At 36.0% G+C, this 24633-nt stretch overlaps 3 protein-coding genes and 1 pseudogene across 3 annotated transcripts; all 4 read left to right on the top strand.

Annotated features, from left to right (window-relative positions):
* The first annotated feature begins 2 nt into the window (after nucleotides 1-2).
* LOC105766837 (subtilisin-like protease SBT3) lies at nucleotides 3-2282 on the top strand. The gene has a single exon (XM_012586395.2). The coding sequence runs from the start codon at nucleotides 3-5 to the stop codon at nucleotides 2280-2282; it is 2280 nt and encodes a 759-aa protein (XP_012441849.1).
* A 1303-nt stretch (nucleotides 2283-3585) lies between these two features.
* LOC105771401 (subtilisin-like protease SBT3) lies at nucleotides 3586-9697 on the top strand (annotated as a pseudogene).
* Nucleotides 9698-12129: 2432 nt separating this feature from the next.
* LOC105770754 (hypothetical protein) lies at nucleotides 12130-14133 on the top strand. Its single transcript, XM_012592089.2, has 3 exons — nucleotides 12130-13111; nucleotides 13185-13370; nucleotides 13461-14133. The coding sequence occupies exons 1-3, from the start codon at nucleotides 12620-12622 to the stop codon at nucleotides 13743-13745; spliced, it is 963 nt and encodes a 320-aa protein (XP_012447543.1). The 5' UTR covers nucleotides 12130-12619; the 3' UTR covers nucleotides 13746-14133.
* Nucleotides 14134-20992: 6859 nt separating this feature from the next.
* Nucleotides 20993-23365, top strand: LOC105770284 (probable BOI-related E3 ubiquitin-protein ligase 2). Its single transcript, XM_012591410.2, has 4 exons — nucleotides 20993-21151; nucleotides 21277-21377; nucleotides 21631-21956; nucleotides 22758-23365. The coding sequence occupies exons 1-4, from the start codon at nucleotides 21078-21080 to the stop codon at nucleotides 23283-23285; spliced, it is 1029 nt and encodes a 342-aa protein (XP_012446864.1). The 5' UTR covers nucleotides 20993-21077; the 3' UTR covers nucleotides 23286-23365.
* The last annotated feature ends 1268 nt before the right edge of the window (nucleotides 23366-24633 follow it).

Below are 24633 nucleotides of genomic sequence, written 5' to 3'. Positions count from 1 at the left end.
AAATGGGTCATCTGAACTATCTGCATTCCCTGTTTTTGACATCTCTTTTGTTCACTCTGCGTATTCATGCAGCGTCAGTAAATACATATATTGTCCACATGGACAAGTCCTTCATGCCCAAAGTCTTTGCAAGTCATCATAGCTGGTACTCCTCCATTGTTGATTCTCTAAAATCAACAAACATTCCTCAATCCTCACCCTCTCTCATCTACTCTTATGATAGTGGAGCTCATGGTTTTAGTGCTGTTCTATCGGGTGATGAACTAGAAACACTGAAAAAGTCTCCAGGATTTGTCTCGGCTTATCTTGACAGGACAGTCACTGTCGACACAACTCATACCCCTGAATTCTTGTCCCTCAACTCTTACTCCGGGCTATGGCCTGCTTCAAACTACGGTGAAGGTACCATCATTGGCGTTATTGACACTGGCGTTTGGCCGGAGAGTGAGAGCTACAAAGATGATGGCATGAGTCCAGTTCCATCCAGGTGGAAAGGCAAATGCGAGGAAGGGCAGGAATTCAATTCCTCCGTGTGTAACTCCAAGTTAATTGGAGCTAAGTACTTCAACAAGGGTGTGATTGCAGCAAATCCTGGAATTAACATAAGCATGAATTCTGCTAGAGACACTGCTGGTCATGGAACGCATACTTCCTCCACTGCAGGCGGGAACTATGTCGGTGGAGTATCATTTTTTGGTTACGCTAAAGGCACGGCAAGAGGTATTGCCCCGCGCTCCAAGGTGGCTATGTACAAGGTCCTGTGGGACGAGGGACGCTACTCATCTGATGTTCTAGCTGGTATGGACGAGGCTATTGATGATGGCGTTGATGTGATATCAATATCTATGGGGTTCGACGGAGTGCCATTGTATGAGGATCCTATTGCTATTGCCTCATTTGCTGCCATGGAGAAGGGTGTGATAGTCTCATCATCGGCAGGAAATTGGGGTCCAGCTTTAGGGAGCTTGCACAATGGAATTCCATGGGTCATGACAGTTGCAGCTGGCACAATAGATCGTTCTTTTACAGGAATTGTGTCTCTAGGAGATGGGGAAACCATCACAGGACGGACCTTGTTTCCAGCTAGTGCTTTAGTTCGAGACTTTGCTTTGATTTACAATAAAACTTTCTCAGCATGCGATTCAAGCGTATTGTTATCCAACATCCCCCGTGGGATCATCATATGTGACAATATCGGTTCTTTATATACCCAAGTAAGGGAAACCGCCGTGTCAAGGGTGCAAGCAGCAATATTTATTTCAGATGAACCTGAATTATTCGATATGCCTTGCCCTGGTGTTGTAATAAGCACTGAGGATTCACATGCTCTTATCAAATATGTCGCAAGTAATAAGGATGCTACAGCTAGCATCAAGTTTCAAGAGACCATTTTAGGGACGAAGCCTGCACCAGCCGTGGCCTCTTACACTTCGAGAGGTCCATCACCAAGCTATCCTGGCATCTTAAAACCAGATATAATGGCACCCGGTTCTGTTGTTTTGGCGGCTTATATTCCAAACAATTATGCAGCAACAATAGGGGATTACATATTCTTATCTAGTAACTTCACTATGCTCTCCGGAACTTCCATGGCTTGTCCGCATGCTTCTGGTGTAGCCGCACTCTTAAAAGGTGCACACCCTGAGTGGAGTGCAGCTGCTATAAGGTCAGCCTTGGTGACTACTGCAAATCCATTAGACAACACTATGAAACCAATCAGGGACAATGGTGATGTTAATCTGACTTTTGCTTCACCTTTAGCAATGGGAGCAGGCCAAATCGATCCAAATCAAGCACTGGATCCGGGTTTGATCTACGATGCAACCCCACAGGACTACGTCAACCTTATGTGCACCATGAATTTCACGCAGAAACAAATCATGACCATCACAAGATCCAAGAGCTACGATTGTTCAAATCCATCTTCTGATCTTAATTACCCATCATTTATTGCTTTATACGATCCTAATGTGCCGAAAACTAGTGTCAAAATATTCAACAGGACAGTGACAAATGTGGGAGAAGGTTCTGCAACTTACAAGGTTGAGATAGTGCAGCCTGAGGATTCAATCATTGCTGTTTCGCCAGAGACATTGGTGTTTGGAAAAACATATGAGAAGCAATGCTTCAGAGTAAGTATAAAATACAGAAGTAACAAGACGGGGAAAGTTTCATTTGGTGAACTTGTTTGGATTGAAGCAAATGGAAAACACAAAGTGAGGAGTCCTGTTGTGGTGTCACCTGTTGTAAGCTCCGGGGAGCTAGGTTTCTTAGGGGCTTGAATGTTAACATCTATGTCTAATTAGAATAAAAATAATATTTTTTTTTACCTCAAACTTAACATACATTGTCTTTATAAATAGAACATGAAACATGGCAATTAAATTATTAAATTTTATATTATAAAATAAATTACGAAAAGATGTAAAATAATATTAAAATATTACTATTATTTGAGTAAACGTGTAGATAACTATTGTGTTTTTTATTTTATTTTATTTCTCATCCCAAAATTGAATATTATCGAGGTTAAGTTATTCGAAGAATTTAAATTGTACTTAGTGAAATACTATTAATATTTTTGTCTTAGAAAATGTAAAAAAAAAAAAGTCTTTGTATATTTTAAGGTCTTCCTATATGTTTATATCCTTTTTATGATGTATCATATTCTAAATAGGTTATTATAATAATTCAATTTATAGAATAAATTAAATTGCGTCTATGTTGTGTGTTAATTCATATATTATTTTACATGATATGTGATAGTGATTACTTAAAGAAAAATAGCATGCTTGTACATGTCCACATTACTCTTTTATATGTTTATAATATTATGAATTTATTTAAATTTATACACATTAATAATTAATTTTATACAAATTTAATACATTTTTGTATAAATTCTTGTGTAATTTCATAATATTTTTCTGTCGAGTCTTAATTTATTCTTTCATATTGTTTTCATGTCTCCATGAGATTAGCAGTATTTTAGCCCAGATATTTACAAGTAATTTTGGGTGATCGAGTTGAGGTGTGATTTGGTACCACCACCTCTCTATATGTTTGCAAAGCTTCCTTTCGATCTTTCAGCTGGACAAACCCACTTGATGATAATTAATCAATTTATCTTAAATGAGATAGAATTTGTAGGGTGAATCAACACATAGACTCTAGTACCTCTTAGGTTTCATATATAGAAGAAAAATATGTGGGTAGTGAAGACTCTAGAGGTCTTTTGATATATGGATATCCATTTACATAAGTTCGAAAAACTTTTATAATAAACCTCATGTTCACTCGCCTCCCAAGTCCCTATATAAGCTTACCAAATTCGTAACGATTAATCCTCAGAAAACTATCGGTTGCCATATTCCAATTCTCTACCATGGCTACTGATCACACCAAACTTCTGTACTTTTGGCTTTCTTTTAGCATTTCATTTATCTTTATCAAACTAGCACAAGCTGATAATTATATTGTACAAATGGACCTATCAGCCATGCCCAAAGCGTTTTCCGGTTGGCAGAGCTGGTACGTAGCCACCCTTGCATCTTCATCAGCCAACTTGGAAGCTAAAACCAGGGTATGTTTCTTGAAGCCAATTCAAGAAACTTGGGCAAAAAGATAGTTGTGTGCCAAGATCCGGGCGAGGAAGGTTCCCTCAGTGACCAGTTTAACAACATTCAAGCTGCAGGAAATATAGCTGGTGTCTTCATAACCTAGAACAGTGTCTTTGACTTCTTTACCCCGAGCCCTTTTCCTGCCATTTTCTTGGAACAAAAAGATGGTGATTCAGTTGTGGACTACATTAAGAGCAACAGTGACCCAAAAGCCAGCATTGACTTTAAAATAACATCCCTTGGCACTAAACCTTCACCAATTGTTGCTATCTCTTCCTCTAGAGGGCCATCCCGTAGTTGCCCATCTGTTCTGAAGCCTGGCATTATGGCCTCCGGCGACTTAGTCCTTGCTGCATGGCCTCCAAATGTGGGTGTGGCCCGTTTAAATGAGGATCTTGTGTTTAGCAACTTCAATTTAATTTCAGGAACATCCATGGCTTGCCCCCATGTATCAGGAGTAACAGCACTTTTGAAAGCGACATATCCTGAGTGGAGCCTGGCAGCCATCAGATCAGCCTTGATGAGTACAACTAATACCATCGATAATACCGGAAGTCCTATTAAGGGTATGGGGGCTAATCTTCGACCTGCCAGACCTCTAGCCATGGGAGCTGGCCATATCAATCCCAACAAAGCGCTACACCCTGGATTCATGTATGATGTTACAGTTGAAGATTACTTGAATCTCCTTTGCCCGCTAAAATTCACAGCACAACTGAAGAAGTTGGTTCAGCATGCAGCAAACTCTTGACAGTATGCAGGCCAGGAAGACCAAGCTATGCAGGAGCTGTTGATTCAACTTGTTTTAGTTCATTTTGTAATCTTTAGTTAATGAAATGTAATCTAGTTCATTTAGAACTATGTTAGGTAGATGATTGATGTAATTTGTTGACATATGAGTCATTAAACTTTGCTTGTATACACAAGCTAATTACTTCAAGTTTCAATGTTTAGTGGTGTTAGGTAACCATTAGGTGAATGTTTACTGTTTTTGACAAGCTTAGTGCTTGGTTTATGTATTGGCATTGTGCCATTATTCAATTTTATGAATGAAATCAACTTTGTTCATCAATACTCTCTTCATTTTTCCTTAGCTTAAATTTCCTTCTTTCTTTTGCTCGAAATAGCTTGTTTGCTCAGCAAGTCTCGAGGCTTGCTCGACAAGATACTTGCTGAGTCTGCTAGTTTCTATTGTTACACCAACAATTGGTATCTAGAGCCTATTTCTTAAGGGATCTGTTATACAAATCCATGGCTTCATCAAGCTTTTCACCAGCTGCACCTCAAGTCTTCAATGGAGAAGGCTATCACATATGGGTGGTCAAAATGAAGAACTACCTGCAGGCTTTCGATCTGTGGGACGTGGTCAACTCTGATGTTGAACCAGAGCCACTTAGAGCTAATCCAACAGTGGCTCAGATCAGGCAGCATGCTGATGAAAGGACCAAGAGGCACAAAGTCATGTCTTGCATCCAGAACTCAGTGTCTGATGTGATTTTCACAAGGATTATAGCCTGTAAAACACCAAAACAGGCCTGGGATAAGCTGCAAGAAAAGTTTCAAGGGACAGAGAGGACAAGGCAGCAACAGTTGTTGAACTTGAGGAGAGATTTCGAGAATTTGAAGATGAAGGAAGAAGAAACTGTCAAGCAATATTCTGACAAGATTATGGCTGTGGTTAACAGCATCAGGCTCCTTGGAGAGCAGTTCAATGAAGCTAGGATAGTGGAGAAGGTTATAGCAACTCTGCCTGAGAGGTATGAGGCAAAAATCTCATCTCTCGAGGACTCAATGGACCTGTCCACCATCTCCCTGACAGAGTTGATCAATGCTCTATATGCTCAAGAGCAGAGGAGAGCAAGCAGACTGGAGGAGCATCAAGAAGGTGCCTTTCAGGCAAGAACAAACACTGCCTATAAAGGCAAGAAGGCCTTGAGAGACAAGCCAAAGAATGATGCTGCAAGGAGAGAAGGTCAGACTTGCAAGCACTGCAGAAAGGTTGGTCATTCAGAAGAAAAATGCTGATTCAATCCAGATGTTGTGTGTCAGCATTGTAAGAAGAAGGGTCATATTGAGAGAGTCTGCAAGAGCAAGGCCAAATCAAGGCACAATTAGTTTCAACAGATGAAAGCTGAGGCTCGAGTAGCTAAGGAGGACAGTGACCAAGATGAGCAAGTCTTTGCTGTGTCATGCTCAGCTGCTCAGGAAAGGTCCTCATCTGGTTGGCTCCTAGACAGTGGATGCACCAACCACATGACACCTGATGCTGCAATCTTCAAGTCTTTAGACAGAAGCTGCAGAACTAAAGTCAAGATAGGAAATGGTCATTTTATTTAAGCTGAAAGCAAGGGTGATATGCTGATATGCACCCTTACAGGTACCAAAGTGATTTCAAATGTCTTTGTTTGTGCTCGAAATTGATGAAAACTCGCTCAAAGATAGCTCGATTCTTTGGAAAAAGGTTATTCTGTTGTGTTTAAAGACCACCAGTGCCAAATCAGTGATCCAAGTGGATCCAAACTGATGGCAGTCCCCATGGCTGATAAGAGCTTTGTGGTTGACTGGACAAAGAAGTCAGACATTGCCTACACAGCCACTTCAGATGAATCCAAGCTGTGGCATCAAAGACTGGGACATGCCAACTTCAGATCGATGGCCCGAATGGTCAGAGAGGACTTGGCTGAAAATTTCATCAACTTAGTGGACCATGATGATGTATGTGAAGTATGTCAACTAGGAAAGCATGCCAGACTTCCATTTCCCTCGAATCAAGCTTGGAGAGCCTCTGAAAAACTCCAACTAGTGCATACTGATGTGTGTGGCCCTATGAGGACTGAGTCATTAAATGGAAACAGGTATTTTATACTATTCATTGATGATTTCTCGAGATATTGCTGGATTTACTTCTTAAAACAGAAATCAGAGGTGGCCACTGTGTTTTGGAAGTTCAAAACTGCTGCTGAGACAGAAACAGGCTGCAAGGTGAAGACCATAAGGTCTGATAATGGGACTGAGTACACCTCAGCTCAGTTCCAAGCCTTCTGTGATAAGGCAGGCATCAAACATCAACTTACCAACACATATACACCTCAGCAGAATGGTGTAAGTGAAAGGAAGAATAGGAGTTTGATGGATATGGCCAGGTGCTTGATGATTCAGAAGAATCTACCTAAAGCACTATGGGCAGAAGCAATTAACACTGCAACATACATTCAAAATAGACTTCCAACCAAGGCTTTAGATCAAAAGACCCCATTCGAGGCCTGGTTTGGCTTCAAGCCATCACTGGCTCATCTGAAGGTCATTGGATGCATCTGTTATGCACATGTACCTGCTGTTAAAAGGGACAAATTGTCTGAAAGGGCTCGACCTGGTGTTTTGGTGGGCTATAGCACTGTTAAGAAGGGCTATAGGATTTTAGATCCTTCAACAAACAAAGTGTCAGTAAGCAGGGATGTGGTATTTGATGAAAGGTCATGTTGGAACTGGGAAAGACATGAACCTGAAGAAGTTTCTGAAGAACTTGCAGCAAACCAAGCTGAGCCAGACCAAAATGTCCCTGAAATGGATATTGATGATGAACCAGTCAGAGGAACAAGGCCATTGGCTGAGATTTATGAAAGGGCTCATGTAGCCATAGCTGAACCTATCAACTTTGAAAAGGCTGAAGCTCAGCAAGGGTGGAAGCAAGCAATGGCTGACGAGATCAGCATGATTGAGAAGAACCAGACCTGGGAATTGGTTGAAAGACCAGTCAAAAGGAAGGTGATTGGGGTGAAATGGGTGTACAAAGCCAAGCAGAATGCTGATGGAACCTTGAACAAACTGAAAGCAATGCTAGTTGTCAAGGGGTTCAGTCAGAGGTATGGCCTGGACTACCTAGAGACCTTTGCACCAGTAGCCAGGCTCGACACCATCAGACTGCTGATTGCCTTAGCAGCACAGCTCGAATGGAAAATCTATCAACTTGATGTGAAATCAGCCTTTCTGAATGGTTTCTTAGATGAAGACATCTATGTTGAACAACCACAAGGGTTTGAAATAGCTGGCAGAGAGCATATGGTCTACAAACTGAAGAAGGCCCTATATGGCTTAAAACAGGCTCCAAGGGCCTGGTACAGCAGAATTGATGGCTACTTGACTGATCTGGGATTCGATAGAAGCAAGAGTGAGCCAACACTGTATGTCAAGAAGCAAGGGACACAAACACAACTCATTGTGTCCCTATATGTTGATGACCTACTGGTGACAGGAGGAGATCGAGCAGTGCTGGTTGATTTCAAAACTAAGATGCAGGAAGTGTTTGAAATGTCTTATCTTGGGGAGATGTCCTATTTTCTTGGAATGGAGGTGTTTCAAGCACAAAATGAGATATTTCTAAGCCAGAGAAGCTTTGCCACAAAGATTCTGACCAAGTTCTCCATGTAAAACAGCAAGGCAACTAAAACACCTGTTGCTGTTGGAGAAAAACTATCGAGCCAAAGTGATTTTGAGAAGGTATGTGAAACAACCTACAGGAGTCTAGTTGGTTGCTTGCTATACTTGACTGCCACTAGACCAGACATCATGTATGCTGTAGGATTGCTCTCAAGGTTCTTGCATTGCTGTAATGAGAAGCATTTCCAAGCTGCAAAAAGAGTGTTGAGATATGTCAAAGGCACTTTAAACTATGGTTTGAAGTACAGAAAAGAAGGAAATCTGAAGCTGGTTGGCTACACTGATAGTGACTGGGCTGGCTCGATAGATGACATGAAAAGCACCTGAGGGTATGCTTTTAACCTTGGTTCAGCCATGTTTTGCTGGAGCTCGAAGAAGCAAAGTCTGGTGGCTCAATCAACTGCTGAAGCAGAGTATGTGGGAGCAACAAATGCTGTCAACCAAGCCATCTGGCTAAGGAAAATCTTTGGTGACTTGAATGTGCATCAAAAGGAAGCTACTGAGATCTTCTATGACAATCAATCTGCAGTTGCAATTGCTAAAAATCCAGTGTTCCATGGAAGAACAAAGCATTTTAGCATCAAGCTGCATGTTGTTCGAGAAATGGAGCAAGCTCAAGAAGTAAAACTGATCCACTGTAATTCTGAGGATCAACTTGCAGACATTTTGACTAAAGCTCTTAATGTCACAAGGTTCGAATGTCTAAGAATGAAGCTAGGTGTTTGCCCCATGCAAACCAAAGAGGAGTGAAGAAGTTGGTTCAGCATGCAGCAAACTCTTGACAGTATGCAGGCCAGGAAGACCAAGCTATGCAGGAGCTGTTGATTCAACTTGTTTTAGTTCATTTTGTAATCTTTAGTTAATGAAATGTAATCTAGTTCATTTAGAACTATGTTAGGTAGATGATTGATGTAATTTGCTGACATATGAGCTGTTAATTCAGCTTTGCTTGTATACACAAGCTAATTACTTCAAGTTTCAATGTTTAGTGGTGTTAGGTAACCATTAGGTGAATGTTTACTGTTTTTGACAAGCTTAGTGCTTGGTTTATGTATTGGCATTGTGCCATTATTCAATTTTATGAATGAAATCAACTTTGTTCATCAATACTCTCTTCATTTTTCCTTAGCTTAAATTTCCTTCTTTCTTTTGCTCGAAATAGCTTGTTTGCTCAGCAAGTCTCGAGGCTTGCTCGACAAGATACTTGCTGAGTCTGCTAGTTTCTATTGTTGCACCAACAACAACAAATTAAAATCATCACAAAATCATCTCCAAACAACTGTTCCAACCCGTCTCTGGATCTGAATTACCCTTCTTTTATTGCTTATTTCAACGACAAGAATGAAAAATCGAGTTCAAGAACTGTGAAGGAATTTCAAAGAACTATGACTCATGTTGGAGAGGGGAGCTCCACTTACATAGCAACAGTGACACCAATAAAGGGAGTTAAGGTAACTGTCGAGCCAGACAAATTGGTTTTCATGGTAAAAAATGAGAAGAAAATCTTCAAGTTGAGTATCGAACGTCCATCACAGACGGCTGAGGCAGTGTCTTTTGGTCATCTCACTTGGGAAGTTATCGGGGGAAAACATGTTGTGAAAAGCCCCATAGTTGCCACAAGCTACAGCTTAGAAACATGACCAACTTATTTTGTAAACATGTAAACAATTTACTTTAAATCCAGCAAAGCGAATGGTATAGGGTGAGTTGTGGTTCAACTTGCCTGTTGCAGGCTTGCAAATTGCATCTGTGGGATAACTAAGGTTCTTGTACCGTTCCATTTCAGTGACTTCCAGTCTTAATCATGCGTATTTAATGAAAGGAAAAAGAAAAACGAAACCCTTTGGGCTTTGTTTTTGTTAGTGATGTAAATGAGTTGTAACTAATGATAAAGGAAAAGGGATAATAACTTATTTCACCCCCCAACTTTACAAAAAAATTTATTTTAGCTCTCCATTTGATTTTTCACATTTTTTAGCCATTAAACTTGCATTATTTGTCATATCACCCTAAAATATGGATGGAAAAGTGATGTTAGGGGTGAGCAAAACTCGATTCGGTTCAAAAAAATCGAAAAAGAATTCGAATCTTGAGTTAATCGAATTGAGTTGTTTGAGTTATTCGAGTCTAACTCGAATAATTAATTCAATTTTTGAGTTCAAGTCTAGTTAAATTTTACAATTCTAATAACTCGAATAATTCAAATAACAGATTGGTATAAATACTCCTTTGGTCCCTATCAATTTTGAAAATAAGCAAATTGGTCTCTCTCAAAATAATTTCAAAATAACTTTTAAAATTCAAAATATTTATAGAAATTATAACATTTATATTTTTAAAAATTATAATTTTTTAAATCTAAAGAATATATAAAGAAAGTAAAAATTTTAAAATTTTCTAAATTAATAATTTTGGGACCTAAATAGGTTAATTAGTGATTCAAGTTTATCATACTAAGAATCTTTTATTATTATTATTTTGCTTTAAAAATTTTCAAATATATATGGTTTCAAATTTACGTGCTTTAACATGGAATTATTTATAATGTAACAAGATTTTAATTTGACATGTTTAATTTTTTAATTTAATTCGAACGATTTCACTTTATTTTATTTGAAAATTTTTCAAATTGAGTTAGGATAGTAAAATAAGACTCATCAACTCGATTAACTCAATTTTTTCACTCGATTCAATTCAATTCAATTAAACATTCACCCCTAGCTGATGTGGCATCTACGTGGTAGTCCACGTGCATGCTCGCTAGCAATTAATTAATTTTTATAAAATTAAGAAAAATATATGCTTTTATAATTTTTATAGTTTTTGTAATAAATTTAATAATGTTTTATTTTTAAAAATATTTTATATAGTGTTTTTTATTTTTTAAAATTTTAAAAAAAAATTAATTAATTGTTGATGTTGCATTCACGTGGCAATTCATGTATATGCCACGTACTTTAAAAATTTGACAAGTAAAAGAGACGAAAAATTGAATGGAGGGCTAAAATAATTTTGTTGTAAAGTTGGAGGGTCAATTAAGTCAATGTGCCAAAAGAAAAAGGAAAGTTAAAATCAATAATTTATGGGCAATGTTAGCTGTCAGGGAGTTGACTCATCAGATCAATATAGTTGATCATATGCTGTTGGGTGCATGATTAGTTTAATACTTTATGGACAATATAATGGTTGGGAATGAGAATGGATCAATGTCATTAAATTAGAGCCCGTAACAGAAAGAGCAGGGTTTTTGGGCCAGTAAAAATATTCAGAGAAAAATCCATGTAAAAAGGTAAGAAATGGGTCAATGATCTTTCCTGCTGAATATTTGGGGCACAAAGTGCCCTTAGTAGGCTAGTTTTAAACTTACTTCAAGCCCATTAGCTATTGGAAGTTTCATGAAAGGCTCTCTTGATTGTAACCCATGTATGTCGTGAGCTTATTTGGATTCAAGAGTGCAGTAAACAACCCAAACCTTGTGTTTGGGGGATCTGGGTTTCTGCCATTCCATTGAAAACAACCTTTCTCGGTTTCGTTGGTGAGAGGGGTAAGCGCATGGCATGATTTCTTTTAGCGTAAGTGAAGGTACCTATGTCTAACTCTGCAGCTAATCTAACCTGTAAAGGTAACAACTATATATGTAAAAAATCTTATTATCCAAGAAAAATGAAAAACCAAAAGATAAATTTACAGAACGGCAGAATTATTGGTGTGCTGAGAGCAGGTATCATCCCACATGGGGGCACATGGTTTATTCTAGAGCTCTCATCAACAAACTTGAGATCCCCGCCGTTGATGAAGAGATTGACAGTGTGTAACCCACAAATCGACAATTAGTTTGGCATCTCTCTCTCTCTCTCTCCTTTACAAGTAATTCTCAAACAAATGGTCAAAACCCACCAGCCACTTCTCTTTAATTATTATTGTGTATCTTATTGCCCTCATCCCACCAAGGGAAGTACTAAAAAAAAACAGAGAGAGAGAGAGAGAACTTCAAGATTAAATAAAGAGTTGGTAATTAGAATAGTGCAACCATATTTTGAAGTGGTCGGTCACAGGCCAGATGATATGTCCATCAACCAGAAACAACACACCTCTCATTTGCCGGTCCAATATACGGAACCCTCAACCCTTAAGCTAAGCTTGTTTTATATTTGGAACCAAAAATAATAGTTTGTTGGTGCCACTGCCATAACCAGAAAGAGCTGCCAAGTGCCAACTGTAACATTGCTGTCGGTTAATGACTCCTCCGTTGCTTCCTCTCCCTAATCCCCAAACTCAAAACGCACACTTTTGCATTTGTCTTCCTCCTCCACTATTTATTTTAATGCAGATTAAAAATATAATCCACGTGTTACAGGCTTACAGCAAACAATACATACTTTTTTCTTCCATTTCACTCTCACCGTTGACAAACAAACTCCTCCATAAAGTCATATCATCACGCCAATCCAAATAATAAAAAACGTACCCCGAAATTGCAATAAACCCTACTACAAAACTGACGCCAAAAAAAGACAGGTTTTTGTCTTGTTGGGTGACAACTGAAGTTAACGCCGCCGACAATGCACGCCAAGACGGACTCGGAGGTCACCAGCCTCGCCCCATCATCGCCAACGAGGTCACCACGGCGTCCGGTTTACTACGTGCAGAGCCCTTCACGTGATTCTCACGATGGAGAAAAGACAACGACGTCGTTCCACTCCACGCCAGTGCTCAGCCCCATGGGATCCCCACCGCATTCCCATGCCTCCGTGGACCGTCACTCGCGTGAGTCCTCATCGAGCCGGTTTTCGGGGTCCCTTAAACCCGGATCCCGCAAGGTCTTGCCTAACGAATCGTCGTCTAGGGGAGCACATAGGAAGGGACATAAGCAGTGGAAAGAATGTGATGTGATTGAAGAAGAAGGGCTCCTTGAAGATGGAGAGCGTGAGAAGGGACTTCCTCGGCGATGCTATTTTTTAGCTTTTGTTCTTGGCTTCTTCATTCTGTTCTCCATGTTTTCTTTGATTCTCTGGGGAGCTAGCAGACCCCAGAAGCCCAAGATTACAATGAAGGTACTCCCATTGAGCTTTTTAGATTCAACTACGAGATGGGTTATGATGGATTTGCTTTTGTTTCATCTTGCAGAGTATAAAATTTGAGCAACTCAAGATCCAAGCTGGTTCAGATTTTACGGGGGTGTCAACAGATATGATTACCATGAACTCCACAGTGAAAATGATTTATCGAAACACTGGAACATTTTTTGGCGTCCATGTCGCATCAACTCCTCTTGATCTATCCTATTCTCAAATTAACATTGCTTCAGGAACCGTAAGTCCAGTTCCAAAAGAAACCAACATTTGCATTATATTACAAAGTTTATAATGTCTTGTCATTTTTATTGAATCTGGGTGGTTTCAGATGAAGAAATTTTATCAATCAAGGAAGAGCCAAAGGTCTGTAACTGTAATGGTTATGGGAAACAAGGTTCCTTTGTACGGGAGTGGAGCCAGTTTGAGCAGTTCAACAGGCACGACATCGCTTCCGGTTTCACTTAAACTGAGTTTCGTTGTCCGATCAAGAGCTTATGTGTTGGGCAAATTGGTGAAGCCAAAGTTCTACAAGAAAATAGAATGCGACATAACTTTCGATCCCAAGAAACTCAATGTTCCTATTTCGCTCAAGAAATCTTGCACATACGATTGATAAGATCCAATCACATGGAAAACACGTTGAAGATGCTTGTTTTTTCTCCCTTTCCTTGGGTTTTATTAATAATTTATTGTTCTTCTTTTGTTGAAAAAGTGGGAAATGAACGAGAGATACAGCTAAGCGGGCAGGTTTGGAGATCCTGGGCAGTTGTGGACTTATTGGGGCTGCCCGTGTGTCCATTGAGTCAGAAAAACCACATACTTTGAATTCGGTGGGTGGCTTGTGAGTGATCAAATTTTATTATTCTTTTATTAATGTAAAAGTAAGGAAAAGAAATTATATTTACTTAAAATGTAATCCATTCTTTTTCGTAAATTCAGTGTTAGAAAAGCGAATAATAGATGATTTTGGTCAAATTCAACTAACAAATAGTTTAAAGCTCTCTCAGGCCATTATGTTTTCCATATCTAAGATTAAAACAATGGGATTAAGCTTCGACTCTTTGGCATGTGATTTGCAGGGAATGTCCTAATAAGCACGCAATATAATATATTGGAACATTTTAATTATTTTGTGAATACAGAATAAGGCCTCGTTAAAGACAAAGGTCAGGCATGTTCGTGCACATGCTTACTAACACACCCTCGTGAACATGGTTCAGTTTCTGAAAAAGGAAACTCCAGACATTATCATTAACAGGATTAACATCTCAAAATAAGTTTTTAGATTCAATAATGGCCGATCTCTCTTCTTAACAACTTTTGGACAGAGATCTTTATCTTGCTTTAAGTTATTTCAAACAAGTCTAATTCTGACAAATAACAGTGAGGTTTAAAAAACTTGGTCAAGAAACGAAGATCAGGTTCTTTCTTGAATAGTAAGTAAGGTTTTGGTTCCAATGATATAGTAAAGGAATATTTGGGTGAGTTAGGAGGATATATACCCTTCTTCGGCCGAGTCAAAAATGGGGTATCTGATTAAAGTTAGATTGTATTGTAGATGGCTATATGCATGCATGGTTGTATTGGGTGACAATTATATTGTCGTAGACAATCGTTATCTGGTGCAAAGAAGATCCTCTGAGGCCTCCAAGCAATGCCACCTTCTTCCTCAATCTCCAGGGCGTTCAATTTTCCTAACACACGAGGTAGAAGTTGGTGTGACCAACCCAAGCGCTGACTACAGCAGTAGGTAGCGTTGATGAGGTTGGCCAAGATGAAGAAACTTCAGATTTGGAGCATTGATGGTGGAAGGTTGAATCATTAGAGTAGTAGGCGACTGGAATCACGTGTCAATTGATACTACATGACTGCATGCCTTCCCGACTCTTCTAATACTGCGACGCTAAGGACATCATTACTGCCCATGCCTATTTGTCTCACTCAATCAGTGAATGGGTTATATATCATTGGGCTCAGGGCATGAAAAACATTGAAGTGAATCCACCAAGGGCATCGATTTCCTCTAATTAGCAATGCTTAGTGCTTTTTAATTTTTATCACATGGTCGGTAATGGAGTTGGCTGGATTGGTGAAAAGTCCAACAATTTGGATTTAGAAGAAAAATAGAGTTTTGGAGCTTGGTGACCTTTTAAGATAAAAATGTTTTGACTTATTTTATTCAAAATGGCAAGGTTCTAAAAAACAATGCAAACACAAATTTTCAAGTGAAGCATGTTTTGATTTCTCAACGTTGAATAAATTTCATAATTAAAGTCAAATTTGACAGCTTGAGAATTTAATTAATTTACCCAAAAGTTCAAACATTTCCTTTTCCGTACATTTGATCCATGTATTTATTTTCAATTAGGTATTTAAGTTTGATTTTTTTAATATGTTTTTGTGTTTTTTGTCAAATTTAGTACTATATTTGATAAGAGTTATATATTTTTTGATACTTGAAGATAATTATGTTATACATTTTAGTGTTTAATTTGAGTTTTAGAGTTGATTTAATCAAAATTCATAATTAGCTAATAATATTTACATATTAACTTTCATCAATCCAACTCTGAATTGTATAACTATTATTTTATTATTAATTTTGTTACTATTTTAAATATATTTGCTTGCTAAGTTGCACCTATCTTAGTTCATTTGTTGGGAAACATTTATTTTAATGTATTATATTTTAATTTTAAAAAATAATATAAAAATTTTAATACGGGCGAGACAGACTCAAGTTTTAGCATTTTTATCAAAGTCGAACTTGGGCAAAATTTTAGTCCCATTTTTCGGGAGGGGTCAAACCTGAGTCTAGAAAAAGCGCCTAAATTTTTGAATTGGCCTTACCCAACCCATGACGAGCTCTAGACACAATAGTCTTACGTCTACAAAGCGTCGCTCAGTGAATGATGTTATTCAACAATCGTTTGAATCATTTATTGGCTTAGGCCCAATCTATTCTTACACAAAGAAGTAATTGTGGTCCTAATATTGACCCCAATTGTCACAAATCACTCATCCAAGTACCTCACAACACAATCAATAAACCTCTCCAAATAATATCTAAAAGAATGTCATAAAATAACCACAAGAACACAACAAAGTTGTCAACAAAGACACTCAAAAACCTTCTCTTCATGTGTGGCACAAAACAACCTATTTATAAGCTTTTTCAAATGGTCAATCAACATTGTTTTGGTAAGCTTTAAACTCCTATTTAAAAGTTGAAATTATCTCATTAATTACCCTAAGTATCTATCACATAAAAATCTTCATAGATCAATCTTCCAACTACTCCAAAATTCCCTTGAATAGATCTGATATTTACTTCTAAAAATAACATTTTAATAATAAGACTTTCATGTTTATCCAATTACCTCAAGTATTTCGGTTGGGAGTCTTAGCACCTAATCAACCCATGCTTGAGTTTTGTCAAATAGTCACATTCAAGCAAATCGAACTTAATACAAACAAAATCTATTAAAGACCCAAGTAGAGAAAAAATTTCGCTATAACAATAACAACTTTTCCAACAATCCATATCAATTTTTTAACTAAAATATCTAGTTTTACACTATGGGGAGTTTCATACAGAAAATGATGAAACTTGAAAACAACTCAAAATTAGATCCATCTTTTCAAAAAGGCCCGACCGAATCTACATACATTAGAAAAATATCACTGAATAAGTCACCTTAGCAACCACATTGCAGATTTTTCAGTTTTAGATTTCATCTTGCTTGTTTCTTTAACCTTCGACTTATCCTCCACCTTTCTTGCTTAGCAAATAGTAATGAGAAATAAAAAGCATACAAGATCCAATACTATATATTATCATCGTGACTACTTTGGACATTGATAAGCCTAAATACATATTAAGGAAGAATGAAAGTGCCATAAATGTCTTAGGGGTTTGTATGCATAAAATGCATATCTTACGTAGACGGGAAGGGTCTATTGCAAATCCAGAGTTCTTTGAGATGCAATCTTTAAAAGGCTCAGAATTTTTATATTAACATAATAAGTTGAATTTAAACTAGTTTTTTTTTGCTACTTGTGCAATGCTTGTTGGAATGAATGGAAATAAAATCACAGTCCACGATTTAAAGAATAATTATTTATTTTTAAACATTCTAAAGCTAGGAACGTAATGGGGAAATGTTTGATTTTCTTAAATTGCAATCAGAGAGACATCTTGATAGTCAATAAACACAAGATGTAGAATTATTTTTGCTTATGTTACATTAAAATTTAATTTTGCTCCAAAAATAAATAATATTTTTAATTTTGAGTTAATTAAATTGAATTATTTGAGCTCTTGAGCCAATTCGAATAAATAATTCGGTTTTCCAAGTTCAAGTTAAGTTGAAATTACAACTTAAATAATTGAATAACTCGAATAACAGATTGTGTAAATACCACTTTGATCCCTTACAATTTAAAAATGTGCAAATTAGTCTCTCTCAATGAAATTATAAAAAATTTCAAAAACATTTATAAAAAATTCTAAGTTTCATAAAAAATATAAAATAAAATAAAAATTCTAAAAATAATCAAAAGAATATGTAAAAAATTGTTTTTAAATTTCCAAAATAATAAATTTGAAGACCTAAACAAGTAATTTACCAATTCAAGTTTATGATACTAAAATATCTTTATATTTTTCTCACTTGTTTTTTAAAGAGTTTTCATATATATATATATGACTTCAAATTTGTATGATCTAAAATGAAATTAGTCATATTGTAATAAAATTTTAATTTGATATGTTTAATTTTTTAATTTAACTTGAACAATTGCACTCGATTCAATTTCATTTCACTCAACTCAATTCGAAAAATAATTGTAATTGAGATAGAATAAGAAAATAAAACATACCAACTTAACTAATTTAAAAAATTTCATTCAATTTTACTTGATTCAATTTAACGAAAACTCATAGTATTAGAGATAATAGTTTTGATCTACTGTGAGGAATATGTACATGGAACAAATGTAAAAGTTAGATCTAATATATTGAGGCATTAATTTCATGATCTACTTGGACAGAGCACTTGGTACAATAAATGTGGAATAATTGAATTATTTCTAGAAATCAAAATTATTTCAGGTATTTGTACGCTTAAATCTTAACATATATATCCCTAAATTTTGATTTACATTTTCTTAATATTTGTTTGGGATTATACCGTACGTAAACAAACCAACTTGTTATGAATCTTATTATGTATTTCTTAACTCTATAATTATGTTCTTTATATTTCTGTCCTATTATATATCCGTACTATTTGAATTTAAGATATATAATAATATTGTTGATTAAGTCTTAACTCGATTGACATGAGCATTGTTGTCAATATAGAAGAGTGTGAGTTTGAGTGCGTTGAAGCGCATTATCCTTCTATTTATAATTTTTATTAAATTAATATCCGATTAATTCGTAACATATTGATATCATTTATTTTTAAATTAAATAGTTTAAACTATAATTTTAAATAAAATTCAAAATAAATGAATGATTAAATTGAGAATTCTAAAAATATTTGAACCTATGTTTAATCGTTGGTGTTGCTTTCATATAATTTTTTCTCCTTCACTTAATAGTTCAATTTAAATTAATTGTCGCATTTACGCCTGAGTTTTAATTATAATTAATTGAAAGGGATGTAAAGATGAAAAAAAAAAAAAAAGGGATGTTTTCTTAAGACAGTTATACACGCACATTATCTGTCAAATTAAGACAGGTAATTTTTTTTTACATTATACACGCACTAGACCTGTCCATGGGCCGGGCAACCCGGCCCGGCCCGATGGTCCGCCCGAAATATGGGAGGGTTCGGGTAAAAATATATGCCCAAAATATGGGCTTGGGCAAAAAAACGAGGCCCGTTTAAAAAACGGGCCGGGCCTCGGGCACCACTTTTTTGGCCCGGGCCCGGCTCGGGCCCGGCCCGAATATAATAAATATATATATTTTATTTTTAAAATATTTTTTATTTTTTTATTTTTAAAATATTTTTTAATGTTTATTAAAAAATGGGCCTGGCCGAGCTCGGGCTTATGATATTTTTCCCGGGCCGGGTATGGGCAAAATTTTAGACCCATATTTCGGTCCGGGCCGGGCCGGGCCTAAGAAACGAGCCAAAAAATTTTTTCGGGCCCGGCCCATAGACTGGTCTAACACGCACTCATATGTCAAAAACATCTGAGTAAAATGCATGCAATATAGGACTTAAACAAAATTAAATTTTAAAAAAAAATCTCATACATAATTAGAAAGTAAATTACAGCCTATTAATATATTTTCTTTCTATATTTAAGGATCTACTTTAATCCTAAAATATTAAACTCTTAACTTAATTAGGACTTAAATATAATGCGTACTAATATGGCTTTCACATTTAGCGTTGGATTGATTAATTATTTATCAAATTATAAAGTAAAAATTTGAAGGTTAAAATATGCTCTAAGTGTTTATAGACTTCATACATCTAGAATTTAGTCTCTTTATTTTTAAATTTAAAATTCAGATGCAATAGTCACGCCATTAAAATTCTTCTACTAAATCTATTGGTATGACATTTAAAAAAAGATCACTTAATAGTTATTAATAATAAAAGGAATGTTGAATCAAATTATAAAATAGAGGAATCAAATTAAAAAAATTAAAATATATAAATTAAATCTTAAGTTTTACTAAGGTCAAATTTTATTATCTTATAATATATATATATATATATATATATATATAAAAGGAAAACCCCAAAAATGTGTTAAAGTGGACTAATTAATAACATTAAAAACTATAGGTACCAAATTATGTTAATAATTAAAGTATATAAATTAAATCTCAAATTTAACATATTAAAAGGAGCAAACCTGAAATTTAGCCTTTTCTATGAAATGCAAAAAGAGGGAAACATGTGGGTGAGTGCCATGTGTCCTTAGGTGCTAGTATGGTTTCTACCAATGCTTTTTGTTGATTTAATTATTTATTTCTTAACTAAATCATAGAGTTAAAAGTTTAAACATTACAATTTGAAATTTAATCTTCATATATTTATTTTCAAATATTTTGTTATCTACTTTTTAAATTTAAAAATTTAGGTCCATTTGTTAAGATTATTAAATTTTTTTGTTAAATTTGTTGGTCCGACATTTTAAAATAATAAAAAATCACTTGATATTTATGTAATAAAAAATATTGTACCCAATTTGAATTTAATAAAGAATTTTAATGGTGCTAACAATTCTTAAAATTCACATAATCATTTTAATTAGAATAAAATGTTTAGACTAGCTAATGATATTATAAAACTTGAGGCACCAAATTATGTCAAAATTAAAATATATAGATTAAATCTCAGATTTGAATGAAATATAGGGATGAAATTGAAATTCAACTAATCTTATAATCTAAAAATAAAGGGATTGAAATTGAAATGTACCCATTATGGTTTTATGTTAAAAAATAGACAGGTGTCTATTGTTAAATCTCAAATTTCAACAAAATATAGGGATCAAATGAAAATTTGATCAATTTTAGATTATAAAATAAAGGGATTGAAATTAAAATTTATCAATTATGAATTTGTGTAAAAAAATTGTGGAAGCCATTAGGACCTTTTTTATATATAGTGGTATAAATATGGATATGGATTTCTTTTTGTCCATCGGAATTGGGCTACTCTGTAAAAAAGCAAATCAACAAGGGGGTCTTTCTGGTAATTAAAAGGAAATATGGCGCGAATCGAAAAATAAAATAAATAATAAGGCCAAACTAGAAATAAAAAGGAATATTGTCCATCGCCACGCGCCTACGCATCGTCTTCTCTCTCTATATGACAGAAAAACTCGTCTCCTATTTCTCTCTCTAGAGAATTTACAAGAGGAAAAAAAAAAAAAAAAAGAAAGAAAGAAAGAAAACTCAACCCTCCCAAAAATGGCGTTCCCTCAGCAGCAGTTTCAACAACACTACCAACCTCAACAACAACAACAACAATCAAAAAGTTTCAGGTAAATCCCCAAAAGAAAAAAAGATCGATCTTTTTAATAACTAAAAAATCATTTTTGATTTTCTGCTAAAAAAAAGAAAACCCTAAAATTTTGAACATGCCTCTTTCTAATATGTTTGGTCTCAGGAACATGTACGCAATCGACGCTCAGGTTTCGCCACCACTTGCTTATTACAATACGCCTAATTTACAAGATTCCTCTCAGCATCCTCCATATATCCCTCCTTGTAATTCCTCTCTTCCAAAAAAAAAAAAGGGTCTTTATTTTTCTATTTAATTGATGAAGAATTATATGAAGTTAAGTTAAAATTGAACTTCTTTACTGCTAGTTAGCGTGAGCTTACAACTTAGTTCTCTCTCTCTTTTACCTTTTAGGCATCAAGTTTGGAACTTTGTTGTTTAATGTCTTTGGGATTCAGATGCATTCATGAAAAAGTTCTTATAACAACTGGGTATGTTGATTTTTTTTTATTGGTTTAGTTCATGTTGTGGGGTTTGCACCGGGTCCGGTTCCGGTGACAGATGGGAGTGATGGAGGAGCTGAGATGCAATGGAACAATGGGGTTGAGCCTAAAAGGAAGAAGTTAAAGGAACAAGATTTTTTGGAGAACAATTCACAAATATCTTCTGTTGACTTTTTTCAAGCACAGTCAGTCTCGACAGGGTTAGGTTTGTCACTTGACAATAACAATAATAATCGAATGGCTTCTTCGGGTGATTCGGCTTTGTTGTCCCTCATTGGTGACGACATAGATAATGAGTTGCAACGACAAGATGCAGAGATTGATAGGTTCCTCAAAGTTCAGGTCTGTCTTTGTTGTCTTTAGCTTAGTTTTTAAATGTAGTTAACCGGAAATAAAACATGTTTGATTAGCTTCCACCATTGTTGCAAGGATTGATTTATTATTTAGGACATCATTTACGCCATATGTGGATATCAGTGGATTTTATGATCCTTTAATGCTTATAACATTATTATGCTTTTGTGCTAAAATTTTGCTGTTGATGTTTGTTTCGTATGTTTGCTTGAAGTTTCTTGGTGTGGTTAATGGTTCTTTAAGCTCTGGATAAGGCGGTTATGTCAAATTTACATTTCATTGAGATTGTGGTCATTGTTGTTACCTAGCAGTGGAGTGCTTTTTGAGAACGAGTCAAGTGTTTGCATGTCCTGCATATGGTCATTATGTTTCCCCTTCAACGTTTTAACTATTAGTATTGAACTTTTTGTGATAGTAATGTTCTTCCCCATTCTCTTTTCATTGTTTTGTAGAAGTAATAGCAATTAAGATATATCTTTAACCATCTGCGTTTTCAGCTTGTCATTAATTATGGATCTCTTCATCGTGTGCATAGTTTTGTAACTCTACTTATTTACAGAAACAAGGGTTAATTGTATCTATGCTAGAAATGAAGAAAACTAGTGTGGAATTGAATAAAGTGAACTATTTTTGTCCTTCACATTGACAAGCTTCAATTCATCAATTTTGATGATCTATCATGCTTGGTCATTCTATAGTTGGAGGATGTTTCTGTTCTCCACACTCTGAGGTGACCTATTGTTTATGTTATATTTTGGCATTAACTTCTAATCTGTTTTCTTTGAATAGGGTGACCGATTACGGCAATCTGTGTTGGAGAAGGTTCAGGCTAACCAGCTCCAGACAATTTCGCTTGTGGAAGAGAAAGTTTTTCAGAAACTTCGTGAAAAAGAAGCAGAAGTGGAGAATATTAACAAAAAGAATATGGAACTTGAAGAGAAAATGGAGCAACTGACAATGGAAGCAGGTGCCTGGCAGCAACGAGCCAGATACAATGAGAACATGATTACTGCCCTCAAGTTTAATCTTCAGCAAGTTTATGCTCAAAGTAGAGATAGTAAGGAAGGATGTGGTGATAGTGAGGTCGATGATACAGCTTCATGCTGCAATGGCCGAGCCATTGATTTCCAACTGCTCTGCAAGGAGAATAGCAACAAGAAAGAGTTGATGGCTTGTAAGGTTTGTGCAGTGAATGAAGCCTGCATGCTCTTGTTACCTTGTAAGCATCTCTGCCTGTGTAAAAGTTGTGAAAGTAAGCTTAGTTTTTGCCCCCTGTGTCAGTCATCTAAGTTTATTGGTATGGAGGTCTTTATGTAATGATATACGTATAAACGCGTTAATGTTATACTAAAGTTATAACCTGTATTCTTGTGATATTGATGATTGCTAGTTTGTCAGTTTGTTGTTCAAAAGCCCTTTTATGTCATCCATTGCATATTAAGGATACTACACCTGCACTAACTTAAGCTGTTGAATGAGTGTTCATTGTTATTCTCTCGTTCACTGTTATGTTCAAGTAGTTTTATTTTTAACATGCTTATGCTAGTTTAAGTAGCAAGGTGTTCGGGAGACCTTGTTATGAGAATGTTATTGAGGGGATAAAAAAAACACAGGAAGACCAATGCATATGTGAGGTTCATGGTCTTTGTTGTCAAGGGGGGTTATATAGAAGCAAAAACATGCAGTGTGGGAGTTTAGAAAGTGAGTGTAGGTTGATGCAAATCCCAAATGCTTCAAGAAGGTTTCTCCTCGAGTATTTGGTTATATAAAATATCTAAAGTTGTGATTACAGTTGCTTTTTGTTAGGTTGAACAATATATAACTACAATGATTCTCAGAGGTGGTTGAAGGGTTTATAAAATGATAAGGAATCCCGTTTCTTTTTTCCCTAATGACTTATTTGTTCATTGCTGTGTCTGTTTGATGCACCAGCGTGTTGTTGGCTGTGAAATGCCCCCACCAAAACACACTTTAGGAAGCGGAGGTTGGGGTTTACAGGTTTGTAGACACGTAATTGTAGTAGGACAGGTGATTGAGCCATGGATGCATGGTTTTTGAAGCAATTGTGGAGTATTTAGAACAATTACGTATTTATTGTTAATTGTTCATATTTGAACTGCCCTATTTATTATTTACTGTTAGTAGGTTCTTTTCTTGGTCTCTGTTTAGACTTTGAGTAAAACTCGCATTTCTCCTTGGAAAGACGCGTTTTTATTTATTATATAGCCTGGTTTGGTCATCTTTCCTTTCTTCCTGAATTTGATCTCTGTATCCTTAACGAAAACAGTTTACTTTAGGAATATGAATTGGAGAGGAGAGGGGAACAATTTAAGCCATGCACGGCTCAAACTCAAAAATGTTGAAAAAAATAATAATAAAGTCGCCTCATATTTGTATCAGAGATGCAAAGCAAAAGCAACCCCCATGTTTTTTTTGACATTACGCACTGTCGAGATTTTGGGAATCTATGTTTGAACTTTAGCTAGTTAGCTTCTATCTGCTTTGGTACCATGACCCAGTAATTTAAATACTAGTAGGCCTTTAGCTCTTTCACTGTTTCGAGGAATATGGACTGCTCCCTTGGTTGGGCTAACTTCTGTGTAGAGCCCTTTCTCTTTGAAGTAGTTCGCATTTCAGTGAAGTTCCTTGAATATCACAAATCCCC

This window comes from Gossypium raimondii, chromosome 5, assembly GCF_025698545.1.
Source record: "Gossypium raimondii isolate GPD5lz chromosome 5, ASM2569854v1, whole genome shotgun sequence".
Taxonomy (NCBI): domain Eukaryota; kingdom Viridiplantae; phylum Streptophyta; class Magnoliopsida; order Malvales; family Malvaceae; genus Gossypium; species Gossypium raimondii.
This window is presented reverse-complemented; position numbering and strand designations above follow the sequence as displayed.

Bases quoted from the DNA above. Each gene is read 5' to 3' on its own strand.
- LOC105766837 (XM_012586395.2), top strand. From the start codon at position 3: ATGGGTCATCTGAACTATCTGCATTCCCTGTTTTTGACATCTCTTTTG.
- LOC105770754 (XM_012592089.2), top strand. From the start codon at position 12,620: ATGCACGCCAAGACGGACTCGGAGGTCACCAGCCTCGCCCCATCATCG. The intron at 13,112-13,184 runs GTACTCCCATTG...TTCATCTTGCAG, and splicing joins AGCCCAAGATTACAATGAAG to AGTATAAAATTTGAGCAACT. The intron at 13,371-13,460 runs GTAAGTCCAGTT...GGGTGGTTTCAG, and splicing joins TTAACATTGCTTCAGGAACC to ATGAAGAAATTTTATCAATC.
- LOC105770284 (XM_012591410.2), top strand. From the start codon at position 21,078: ATGGCGTTCCCTCAGCAGCAGTTTCAACAACACTACCAACCTCAACAA. The intron at 21,152-21,276 runs GTAAATCCCCAA...GTTTGGTCTCAG, and splicing joins CAACAATCAAAAAGTTTCAG to GAACATGTACGCAATCGACG. The intron at 21,957-22,757 runs GTCTGTCTTTGT...TTCTTTGAATAG, and splicing joins ATAGGTTCCTCAAAGTTCAG to GGTGACCGATTACGGCAATC.